General features: G+C 38.6%; 1 protein-coding gene across 1 annotated transcript in view; it reads left to right on the top strand.

Annotated features, from left to right (window-relative positions):
• castor2 (cytosolic arginine sensor for mTORC1 subunit 2) overlaps positions 1 to 11,949 on the top strand; it is a 29,064-nt gene extending 17,115 nt beyond the window's left edge. The window contains exons 4-9 of the mRNA XM_067437766.1: positions 1,083 to 1,215; positions 6,965 to 7,088; positions 7,441 to 7,551; positions 8,552 to 8,634; positions 9,876 to 9,970; positions 10,057 to 11,949. Of these exons, the coding sequence (XP_067293867.1) occupies positions 1,083 to 1,215; positions 6,965 to 7,088; positions 7,441 to 7,551; positions 8,552 to 8,634; positions 9,876 to 9,970; positions 10,057 to 10,122 (612 nt within the window). The 3' untranslated portion in view covers positions 10,123 to 11,949. The remainder of the gene's footprint in view (positions 1 to 1,082; positions 1,216 to 6,964; positions 7,089 to 7,440; positions 7,552 to 8,551; positions 8,635 to 9,875; positions 9,971 to 10,056) is intronic.
• The last annotated feature ends 208 nt before the right edge of the window (positions 11,950 to 12,157 follow it).

Genomic DNA, 12,157 nt, shown 5'->3' with positions numbered 1-12,157 from the left:
GAAAGACATTCATACAGGTTTGAAACAACTTGAGGGTGAGTAAAGGATGACAGAATTGTCATTTTAAAGTGAACTATCCCTTTAATAAAAGGAATGACGTACAGCAAAACTAATAGTCAAATCAGAGTTTTGAATCAATTCACTACAAACAGGCAGTTTGAACTCTTTTAATTAAAGAAATAAATCAAACTTGCCAACACTGTTTTTGCTACTGATATGTACAACATAAACCTAATAGTCTGATTAAAATGTTAAAGCCACGTGTTAAATGAATGCAACATTTGTGATTTTTTTTTTTGCTAGCAAAATGTAATTGTGCGTGTCTGTATTTTTCCCAGCACTTCTATTGTTGTATCAGTGTAAAATGTTTGCTGTTGTTTATCTATTTCATTTTCTAATGAGGTAATAACGGTTAGATATAATCCTTGAAGATGTTTTATAAGCTCGGAAAATAGTCCAAGGAAAGCATATATCCACAGATAGCAACTCTTGAAATGCCCTGATGGCTGCACTAAATGAGCAGCGCACAGCATCACTGGAACTCTCTGAATTTCAGCTTAAATGGTTGCTTAAAACATCCTTATGTATATTGTTTTCACTGTAATGTATTCTGGGTTTGCTAGTGTTGTTTGAAATGCAAATGAATGTTCATTTGTGATGGGTTTAAGTCAGCTGGTTTTGGGTGCTGAAGGAAATGGCAGAAGCGAAGTCTAAAATCAGTTTTTTTTTTTTTATTTGTCTGTGTTTAGATGAGCTGTGTTGAACGTTAATGCTATTTTCATTAATTTAAATATCTGAACGTTTCTGCCATAAATAAAATGCAAAAACTTCTTTCTACTGTAGAAGTAGGGATAATACACATCCAGATAACTTGCTTGGCATTTGTCATCTCTACTTTAGATACCGCAGTGAGTCATGAGTGTATATTATCTAACAGGGTTTGGCACTGACCACAAACATTCTGCAATGGTTTACGATGAATTATTCCCTCCTTGAACACCTGAACTAATTTAAACTGGTAACTCCCTTGTAGTATTTTTATTAAATAAAAATGAAATACTGATGTGTGATTCTGTCCATAGGTTCGAGAGAGGGATCTGCCCATGGTCATGCACACGCTGTCTTCAGAATTCACTCTGCTGAGGGTTGTCAACGGAGAAACTGTTGCAGCCAACAGTACCGGGGTCACCAATGGTTTTGTCAAGCCTAAACTAGGTAACCATCTGTCATTAGTCTGAGCGTGTGTCGACACAAGGCATCTTGTGCTTTTATAGTCCCAAGTAATGGGTCCTAGATATAAAGTGCCCCATTATGGTTTTTCGGATATTGACTTTCATATAGTGTACAATATAGGGGTTTAAAGAACAAAGTGCACAACAAATAAAGTTATTGTCTGCCAAAAGAAAGGAGTGATTTCTGAACTGCCTGAAAACTAGTTGTCAGTAATTCCAACTTCCCACTCAAACTGTAGGTGTGTATCAAATTTTCGTAATGTCAGCCTATGTTCTTCATTGGCTGGCCGTGAACAACATCTACTTTGATCCTCAAACATTAGTTGTGACTGAGACTGGAAGAGTTTGGTTCATGTCGTCGACATGTCGAAAAGACTGTGTGTCTGTCGACAGTTACAAATAAAATCACAATAAGCTCATGGAGCAAACTTGTCAATCATTTCGATGGATGACGCAGAGGAAAGTCTGACCAATTATGCCCTGCAAAAGCAAGCAAATCTACTTTGCATGCACTTCCAAAGGATCAGGACTCTATATGATAACTTACACCGTCGTTTTCTGTTTGATATTTTGATTTATTACACGGTTCTGTGAAGTACTTGATTCTGATTGGTCAATTGCGCAAGATAACAACCGTCAAAGTTGAATAACACACCCCTTATCCAGGTACTATGAGTTATCTTGACCGGTACTACTTACCGTAATTCCTCAAATAAAAGCACGAACGTGGTCAGCACGAACCAGTAAAAAGGCTGGTCTCAAATTAAGGCTGGGGGGAAATGTGTCTAATCTCCTAAGTGCTTTTTATTTAATGTGCATTCAAGTTCATCGTAATGTACAGTAGGGCTGTGTCGTGAAAGCTGACCGACATCACGCAACCATCCTGAAGCCACGCAGCCCATTCTTGCGCGTGAAACACACACTAATCCTATAGTAGTCTTTTCTATAGTTAACCTAAAAACTTTGCAGGGATTTCTCTGTAAATTAAATTGAGAATATAACTGATGCATTTATGCCATTTTAAAAACGCTATTGTAGTCTATGTGAGAGATGTGACGTCTGTGAGAATACTGTGTCAGGCAGACTACACAAATATTGATCTTCACAATATTAGCCTCTCGTCTTTTTTCTCTGCAACTTAAAATATTTTATTTTGTACAAGAAAACAGAATAGGCTTCAAAATAAACTATGTTGATGAAATAGTGTAAAGTGGTCATATGAACTAGGCTACAAGAAAGACTTTTTAAAAAACACTGCAAAATAAAACATTTATATCCAAGAAAAGTGTGTGCAAACTATAGGAAGCGCAGATGAGTAATTAGTTGGGTCAGAAAAATAACAAAATTATAGTTTTTAGGTATAAAAAATGATGTAAAGCGACAAGCTATTAAAATAAAAAGTGCTTAAAAATGCACTGCTCTGCTTTAGGAGAAGGAAGCTTTTTTTTCCCTCACGTGCAACGATATATAGAAAGTGTGGAGTAATTTAATTGGGTTAGAAAAATAACGCAATCATAGTTTTTTTTAAAGTAGAAATTAATATTCATGTAAAGAAGCTTAGGTTCACTACAAAGGGCAAGTATTTATAAGGCACATATAAAATGACTATAAACGTACCAATTTATATTGTGCAAGATTAGGCTAAATGAATATACAAAAGCATCGTTATCCAAAAGCATTATTAGTTTCATTGTTATCAACATAGTTCGAGTCTGTGTTTCCCGAAATCATCGTTCGAACGAACATCCATACACATCATCGCAAACTTGTGTGGTTGCAACGATAGCTCTCGACCTGCGCAGCAGATTGTCTTGTTTGCATGACATATGTGGACTTAATCTTATCTTGAGCAAAGTAAAGCAAGCTGACATTCAGTATGATCATATATTTTATTTTGAATACATACAAATGTCATTTATGTCTTTTAGTTTGTCAGTGCACCTTTTTTTGAAGAGCGAATGTGCGTACATTAACAAGCTTAAACAAATCTGGAAATAAAGCAAAATAACGGAGACAAAAAAGAGAATTAGTACTCAGATGTCATGTTTATAATTTATAGCAAAAAATCTAGCATGAATTCGATCTCAAGCTAATTCATTAAAACCAGTTATTACTCCACCACCTGCATGACATCATTAACACACCCCGGCCCGTTATAGCTTGCAGCCACATATGTCGTCGATGTTCTTTAACGGTTGAGATCCTGTGGAAATCCTGAAAAACTTGACTCCACAACTGGTGCGATTTTCACCGTTCGCGATGCAAGTAGGCTTTTTTTTTCTTGACGAGAAATTCTCTGGTTCACATACAATTCAATGGGTTGGAATTAAATTTCTGATCCCGACATGCGCACTGCGAACTGTGAATTTTCCTGTGACGTCACCCGTGAAGGGGTCTATATTAGAAAGCACTGAGTCAGGTTAGTAGGCTTAAATAACCTCACATAACCTATACAAACCTATCACAACCTATATAAAAATTTAGAGCAGAATAAATATTTGGTCTCAAATATTAGCCCGACGTGGTCATAATCAATTCTAGTCAGAATATGAGTCTGAAACTGCTCCATTGGGCTGTGATTATGGGGCGTGTTTCAACTGAACCAGGAAAGACATCAACTGGATAGACCTACAACCAATCAGAGCAATGAAGCGACGCAATACACTAGTTGTCAAATGTCAACAGAGCTCAACTGCACTGTGTTGCCCATGGTGTTGCCAAGTCTGCGTGTTTTTCCGCGGGTTGTTTTTTTATGTTCGTGGGTTGAAGCGAATATTATGTGATATATATAGACCCATGAGTGCCAATTTTAGAAGGCAACCATTCCGAAATAACACACATTTTACCCCCCAAACACCCTTTTTTTCCCCGGAGAACCCCCCGAGAAGCTATTCCCCGAGGATTTTGTTGTAAAAATTTGGCAACCCTGTCTGCACGCACGCTAGAATAAAAGATTTTAGCTGGTGTTGTAAAAAAATAAAATAATTGAATGATACACAGAGTACTTACCCAACATGATCATCATTTTTGAGAGAAACAGTGAAGGTGAATGCATACAAACAAGCTCTCCGCTTAGGATTAGAACAAATATAATCCAAGCACCTTTGATGACGTGCATGATTATATTACTGTTGATCATCTGTCCGTCATCGTCTAAAGCCCGCCCTGATGTTTTTTTCATTGGTCCGAACAGTTTCTGTTCGGGGATAATTAATCCTCTATGGATCGATGCCAGACCGAACCGCCCAACCTAAAAATGTTGTGGGCGGGGCTAAGTTCGTCTGGCATCCAGGCTACTCAAATATAGTCTCAGTGGTGGTTACCGATTAGGCTACAGTAATTCTGACCGAAATTGCTTGAAATTGAAATTGTTGTAAATGGTGATATTTTTGCATGTTTCTTAAAAAATAAATGATATCGGCCCACTGGAACGCTATCGCTTTTATTCGCTATTAATTTAAAACGGTTTATTTAAAGCAATTATTTTTCAAACAGATGGAATCAGAAATACAGGCCTGCTCCTAATAAAAGCCTGCTTCAAATAAAAGCCTGTGCCTTGTTCAGTTCAGGTAAATAAAGGCCCTGGTCTTTATTTGAGGAATTGCAGCATATGCTTAAGGCTGTCATTGACTCTCTGGCGCCATCTTGTGGCTGAAACCCTTAACCACCACAGGTTACAATGGAAGATTTTGGGTTCACCCAAAAATGAAATTTATGCCATTAATGACTCACCCTAGTATTGTCCCACACCCGTAAGACCTCCGTTCATCTTCGGAACACAGTTTAAGATATTTTATATTTAGTCCGAGAGCGTATGCAAGTCTATGCACACTATACTGTCCATTTCCAGAAAGGGAATAAAAACTTCATCAAAATAGTCTATATGAGACATCAGTTAGTTAGTTAGAATCTCTTGAAGCATCCAATCAAAATTTTGATCCAAAAATCACTTTATTCAGCATTTTCTTCTCTTTCTGGTTTGTTTTCAATCCTCAAATAAAGATTCACACGGTTATGAATCAGAGTATCGATTCATGATTTGGATTGCGTGTGTCAAACTGCTGAAATCACGTGACATTGGCAATCCGAATCATGAATGTAGCCGGGAATGACAGCTACATTCGTATAGTGTTTGCGTGTGTCTCGACAGTTACAAATAAAGCCACAGTAAGCTCATGGAGCAAACTTGTCACCTTGATGGATGACGCAGAGGACTGTACTCACATTGTGACTTTTGAAAGCGAACTGAACCAAGAAGAAAATGCTACATTGTAATAAAAAATGAAGTCCCTGTTTCGGAAACAAAACAAATGCTCTATAGGTGTGAAAGCACCTTAGATTCATCACATTCAGCAGTCAGACCTGTGCAATAGAGAAACACCTGCTGAAAGTGTTTGTGTTGTGGTTAGGAATCAGCTTCTGCCTTTGGTTGTCATGTTTGACGTTCTGTTTAAAGTCAACATGAACCCAACTGAACATATGCTCCTGATCTTATCATGCATAATCCATTAGTGCATGTTATTGTAAAGGAAAGAGCTTGTTGTTTTCATAAACATCCATTAAAATCTCAAATGGATGGAAGTTATATTAACTGGTAGCCGAATAGCTACACAAGCAATGTTTCAGGCTGTTGAGTCATGCAGCCTATCTTGAAAATAGTTATGCAGCCATTTAAAGGGATCATATGATTCTTATTATTTTGACCATCTCATTTGAATAATTAGTTCACCCAAAAATGAAATTTGTCATTAATGACTCACCCTAATGTCGTTCCATACCCGTAAGACCTCCGTTCATTTTTGGAACACAGTTAAAGATATTTTATATTTAGCCCGACGGCATATGGAAGTGTATGCACACTATACTGTCTATGTCCAGGAAGGGAATAAAAACATAAGTAGTCCATATGTGACATCAGTTAATTGACTAGAATACTTTGAAGCATCGAAAATACATTTTGGTCCCAAAATCACTAAAACTACGACTTTATTCAGCATTGTTTTCTCTTCCGTGTTTGTGTCCAATCCTCAAATAAAGATTCAAACGGTTGTGACTCAATGGATTGATTCATGATTCGGAATCAACGTGTCACGTGATTTTGGCAGTTTGACACGCGATCCAGATCATGAATCAATACGCTGATTCATAACCGTTTGACGAGTAAACAATGCTGAATAAAGTCGTAGTTTTTATTATTTTTGGCGAGTAGACAATGCTGAATAAAGTCGTAGTTTTTGTTATTTTTGGACCAAACTATATTTTCGATGCTTCAAGAGATTCTAACTAACTAACTGATGTCACATATGGACTACTTTGATGATGTTTTATTCCCTTTCTGGGCATGGACAATATAGTGTGTATAGACTTAGATACGCTGTCGGACTAAATATAAAATATCTTAAACTGTGTCTGAAGATGAACGGAGGTCTTACGGGTGTCGAATGACATTAGGGTGAGTCAATAATGACATAGATTTCATTTTTGGGTGAACTAACCCTTTAACATATTTTGTTAATTATTTTGTGTAATAGAATAAAAAATCTACATGTTAAAAAATCATGTTTAATTTGTCGGTCTAAAATGCCCAAAGACCACCAGTGGGTTAAAAATTGTATCAGACTCTTCATGAAACATCGTGACTGGCACACCAGCAGTCGATCTGCATTGGTAATGCCTGAATGTTTACAGTACATTTATCGTAAAATAAACAACTCTCTTCTTCCTTTCCTCAGTCCCTCGGCCAATCATTCACCCTCTCTCCAGCCCCAGTAACATGTTCTGCGTTACCAGCCTTGACCCCGACACGCTGCCCTCGGTGGCCACGCTGCTCATGGACGTAATGTTCTACTCGGGCGGGTAAGAGCTCCATGCCAGGCTTCTCCTCCTGGCTCACATATGGCCATAACCAAGAGCCATCTGCCAGATCTATTAGAGAATGATGATAACACACACAGGTCGCTGTAGGGAGTGCATTACTCGACGACTGTAAACAAGACGAGCAGTGTGCATTTGTACCATTTTGCTCTTCCTTATAGTGGCTGAACTTGTTTACTGCTCAGACAGTGGCATCAGGCCAACCCTTCGAGGGAAAGATCAGATCAGAGTTGCCTTTATTATACTCCTCCCATTTTTTTCTATTCCTTAAGTGTCAGCTGAGCTCTAATGAAGCTTGTGTAATAACAAGAATCCCTGCTGTTCTTCATTACAGAACAAAAGAGACCGGGGGGCAGAACGAGGATTCTGGGCACATCCGTTTCTTCTCCTTCTCCCTGATCGAGGGCTACATCTCTCTAGTTATGGATGAGCAGACGACCCGGAGGTTAGACCACAAAGCTCTGCCTCAAACACTCTATTTAAGTTAAGATGAAAACACATTTGACCCCATTTACATTCTCAGTTCACACCCCTGGCCTGGTCTTGTGCATGATTCATCAGTGCACGTTAAAGACCTTACCCAGCAAGCAATAGCTGTCACAATCTCGGTTAAATATAGACCCGACATAGTCTGGCTATGACTAACCCCCTTCTAGCCAAAAGAACCTTGAATTTTGGTTCTTTTTGGTTTTGCCTATGTATAATATTCCATCATGTAAGCAAAGTCAACTGATTGGTTTTATTTCTTTGGCATGTTCATGTTTCTAAATGACTAGTCTCTTCTTGGGCTATTGTTAGACGTATTCAATTTTCACTAACAGACCAAATTTTGCCTTGTTTTAGCCTGTCGAGGGTGTGTTTGGACGGCTATTAGATGTCTTTTAAATGCAAAATTGCTTGCTGGGTAGTGCCGTATTTAATTATTGACAGGAATGAAAATGAGGCTGTGAGGGGTTCAATAGATCGAATTGTTCAACACCACTGGAAATGTTCAGCTGGTGAAAGTCTTTCTGGAAGAAAAAGTGTTCAGATGTGATCTGAACCTTTAAACAATGCCTTTGAGGCAGTAAAGGGTAGACTTAGAGTCTTTACAGTGTTAAATTCAATATGACATCTTACCTAAGGTCTATTCCAAAGGAGAAAAGGTTATAAAACCACCGCCTCTGAAATGACTTTACTGTTTAGCTGACATTACCTACTACATTTTTTCCCCAACACATTCCCTCCAGGCACCTGTAACACATTTTGTATTAATCACCTACTTTTCTTGATCCAATTTATTTCCAATTCATGTAATCTCTTTTGCTTGTTGAAATGTCACATTTAAAGGGTTAGTTCAGCCAAAAATAAAAATGTTAATGGCTTCATGAATACATTTCTGATTTCCATTTCCGATTAAATGTACAGCATCATTATGGTTTCAAATGTTGCTCATTTCTTGTCAGGTTTCCAAACAACGTCCTTTTCACCAGCGCATCAGGAGAGCTTTGGAAAATGGTCCGCATCGGAGGACAACCCTTAGGGTTTGGTGAGTTCAGGCTAAAACTGGGTAAATGCCCTGCTCTTACTTTGACAATGAAAATCCCTTTGACCCAAGCAATATCTAGGAACCAGAATTCGAGGGTTGGTTCTTTTGATTTGAAACACCTAGAACACCTAAGCAATGTGCTAAAAACACCCAGTCCCTGTTTAGACCTGGTATTAAGATGCTTTTAGGTCAATCGGATCACAAGTAGGCGAGGGAGACATCCGTGTTTACACCTGTTTTTATCTCTTTTGTCCACTTTTAACCACTTCTGTTCCTAATATCTTTGGGGAGGGTAAATATATTGTTTTTTAAAGATCTTTAGGTACTGGACAAAATAAGCTAGCACAATTTACATATGAATGGAAAAGTAGACAACGGAAAACATACAGAGCATCAGCTTTAGTTTCTCACAGCCACAAAAACTGTGTGTGTGTGTGTGTGTGTGTGTGTGTGTGTGTGTGTGTGTGTGTGTGTGAGAGAGAGAGAGAGAGAGAGAACTCACGAATGGTGAGAGAACATTGTGCTTGGTAAGTTTTTCATCTTAAAAGCAAACTTGGGTCACCAGCTGTCAAAGTTTAAATCCCATCTGGCAAGCAACCATAATGTTTATGCATTAGGTCAGTAGGCGTCTTTTGTAGTTGTCCAAACACATTTGACTACATGAGCTTTTACACACTATCATCCGTTCAAATGAGTTTTCGACTACCTCTGGAAGTGGTCAAAAGTGGACAAGCTCAAAATGTTGTAGACCTTGTCTAGAGCTGTATTTAGCGCCGTCCATTTGCGACCCAATCGACCGAAACGCATCTTTACCAGGTATAAACAGGGCCCTTGAACATGTTAGCAAATGCTTAGACCTATCCTTGATTGTAAAATTCTAGCTTTCTGCACACATTTAGCTGTAATTTAAGTAACATTAGAAAAAGTTCGGCCAAATTTTGTGGACAAAAAAAGTACATCTATTGTCGATTGTGTAGCAATGTATGAAACCATCATTTTTAAAACCAAGCAGTCGGTGGTTGGTCCATGCAGCAAATTCGTATGGCCAATTAAACCCCTCATGTCAAATTCTGGATCATGTGGTTTCCTATCGAAACGACTATTTCACCTGTGAAAATTTGCAGCACGAATGACCAGACTTTTATGCCTAGTATACCTCAGTAAATAGGATCAAATGCGCAGGTTTAAACTTTAGGATGCGGTAGTTTAATTTCTAACGAAAGTCGTTTGTCTTCCACTAGATGAATGTGGCATTGTGGCTCAGATATCTGAACCGCTGGCGACCGCTGACATTCCAGCCTATTATATCAGTACCTTCAAGTTCGATCACGCTCTGGTGAGTTTCAGCATTCACATAAACGCTTTTCCATTTCCTAATATTCAGAAAGCAATGTTTTACACCAGCCGTTTTGCTCCACACAGGTTCCTGAGGAAAACATTCAGAGCGTGATCGGAGCCTTGAGGACCAATGAGAGCACAGGACAGTGAGATGGTTGGACAGGAGTCCCACGTCCCTGAAAACATTTAGATTTCTTATAACTCTTAAAAGTGCCAAGATCTTACCCGAGGACTGCTTCTGGGGGTGGTTAAGGGAGAAGGATCTGAAGGAGAATGGATAAGTGAGGGGGGGACTCTAGTCTTGCAGTCAGTATTGAGCGACAACATCACTTCCTGTCCGTTTCCTGCAAAAAAGAAAACCCTAATCCCCACCTCTACAGGGACCCTGGGTTTGTGAATCCAGTGTTTTCTTCTCTTATTTCTCCCCCACCCATCTTCCTCTTATCCACTCCTCCTCATCCTCTGCACATCATTTTACCATGGCAACAGGGCCTGGACTCCAGATAGTGATTCTCAAGACGTTGCAAATAACCATTATGTATTAGCGGCAGGTCCTCCTCCTAGAGGACACAGAATGTACTCCAATGAATCTCAAGATGTATTTTTAGTTTTTCCTGTCCCCCCTTCCTGTTTTCCCTCGCAGTGCCAAGACACGGGGCATAAACGGGCTCCTTGTCTAAAACGTGATGTTTTTCTGGATGCAATTTGATGGTTATGGGTTTAAAAAAAATATATATTTTTTGTTTTTGTTTTAGAAAATAGTCCAGTCACAAGTTCAGGTTGTGAAAGAAGCTTTTCACACTCATTAGGAAAGTTTCCCGATTATGTTTGGAGGTTTTGTTTCTTTCCCCTCACCTCAATCCTATATTCACATTTCACTGCCAAGTGGCTGGGTTATAAATTAGTTGTTGTTGTTGTTGTTGTTTTTGCCTTTAAAGTACAATCAATGGGTTTTCTGTCCACCCAGTTGAGTTGGCAGTGAATATGTGCAGAGATTGGAATCAAGGATTCAGGTGAGGTGAAACTTCACACGCACTTTTTCACTTGTGTTAAATAAACACACGAATCGTGCAGTTTACTGTATACTGTTTTTAAATGCTTGCTCCGATGAAGACGCCGTTTTTATTTCCGCCCTGGAGTCGTTGCGCGCTTGAGATCGCACAAAATGCCTCTTTAGTCTTTACCACTACTCACTCTTTTGAGTGTTTTGCAAAGCTGTCTCTTCATCCACAGAGGAAACTGTTGGGGGAAACCTGTCGTTTGTTGAATGTTAGATAATGTCTGGTGTCGCAGACACTGGCGTTAGTTTAGGCCTTCAAGCTCCCCTTGTCTGCACTTTATTTAAGGTCTATCTTACAGATCTTACTCTTCTGATGTGAATTACCGGGGATGAGTAGCTTCCCCCTGAAGGAGTCTCTTTTAGAAGGGGTCACTTTTTGCTCTTTACACTTGGATGGGTGTCTTTTTCCACAAGCTTTTCTTCTATCAGCTATGAAGCAGAAATTTGCTAAACCATACATTTATCAGTGTTAAGAAGGGGTGACTTGTTTGTTCTGACAATTAAAGACATGAAATATTTTATTCAGCTTAGTTTGTATTTAGGTTTTTTCAATCGTTACTCTCCTTTTTTTCCACTGTTTGAACCATGTTTTCTTAAGCGTACAGTGGGGGTTTACACCATGTGAAACTAGACCATGTGCCAATTGCAGATTTGTTATCTACTTTATGAAGATATTTAGTCATATCTGTGATTTTACAAATGATTTCTGTTGGATGATATTTGCTGAAGCTACTTCTAACCACCCGTACAAATGATTGATTTGAAAATTTGATTAAACCAGCTCAGATACCAGAAAAGGTCATGAATTGATTACTTTTGTTTTACCTATATGAATTGATTTTCTGCCTCTTAACAGAAATTGTAGGTCATAAACTGTTCCTTAATACTTGCACATTAAAGAGGGTGACTTTCAACTATTCCTTTCTTTTCCCTCCGAATGTATACTGCTTTATAAATGGTACTATAATCTTGTGATCTATCAATGCAGTTTGGTACAAATAAAATGTACATGATTCTGAAGAATAGAGGAATTTTAATATAACTTCAAATTACACTTTTGTTTTCATCCTGAAGTGGCTTTAAAGGGATAGTTTACCCTGTATGAATTTCTCTTCTGCTGAGCAC

The sequence above is a fragment of the Pseudorasbora parva genome, chromosome 3 (genome assembly GCF_024679245.1).
Source record: "Pseudorasbora parva isolate DD20220531a chromosome 3, ASM2467924v1, whole genome shotgun sequence".
NCBI classification, from domain to species: Eukaryota; Metazoa; Chordata; class Actinopteri; order Cypriniformes; family Gobionidae; genus Pseudorasbora; species Pseudorasbora parva.
Note: the sequence above shows the minus strand (reverse complement) of the source record. Positions and strands in the feature narration are given on the sequence as shown.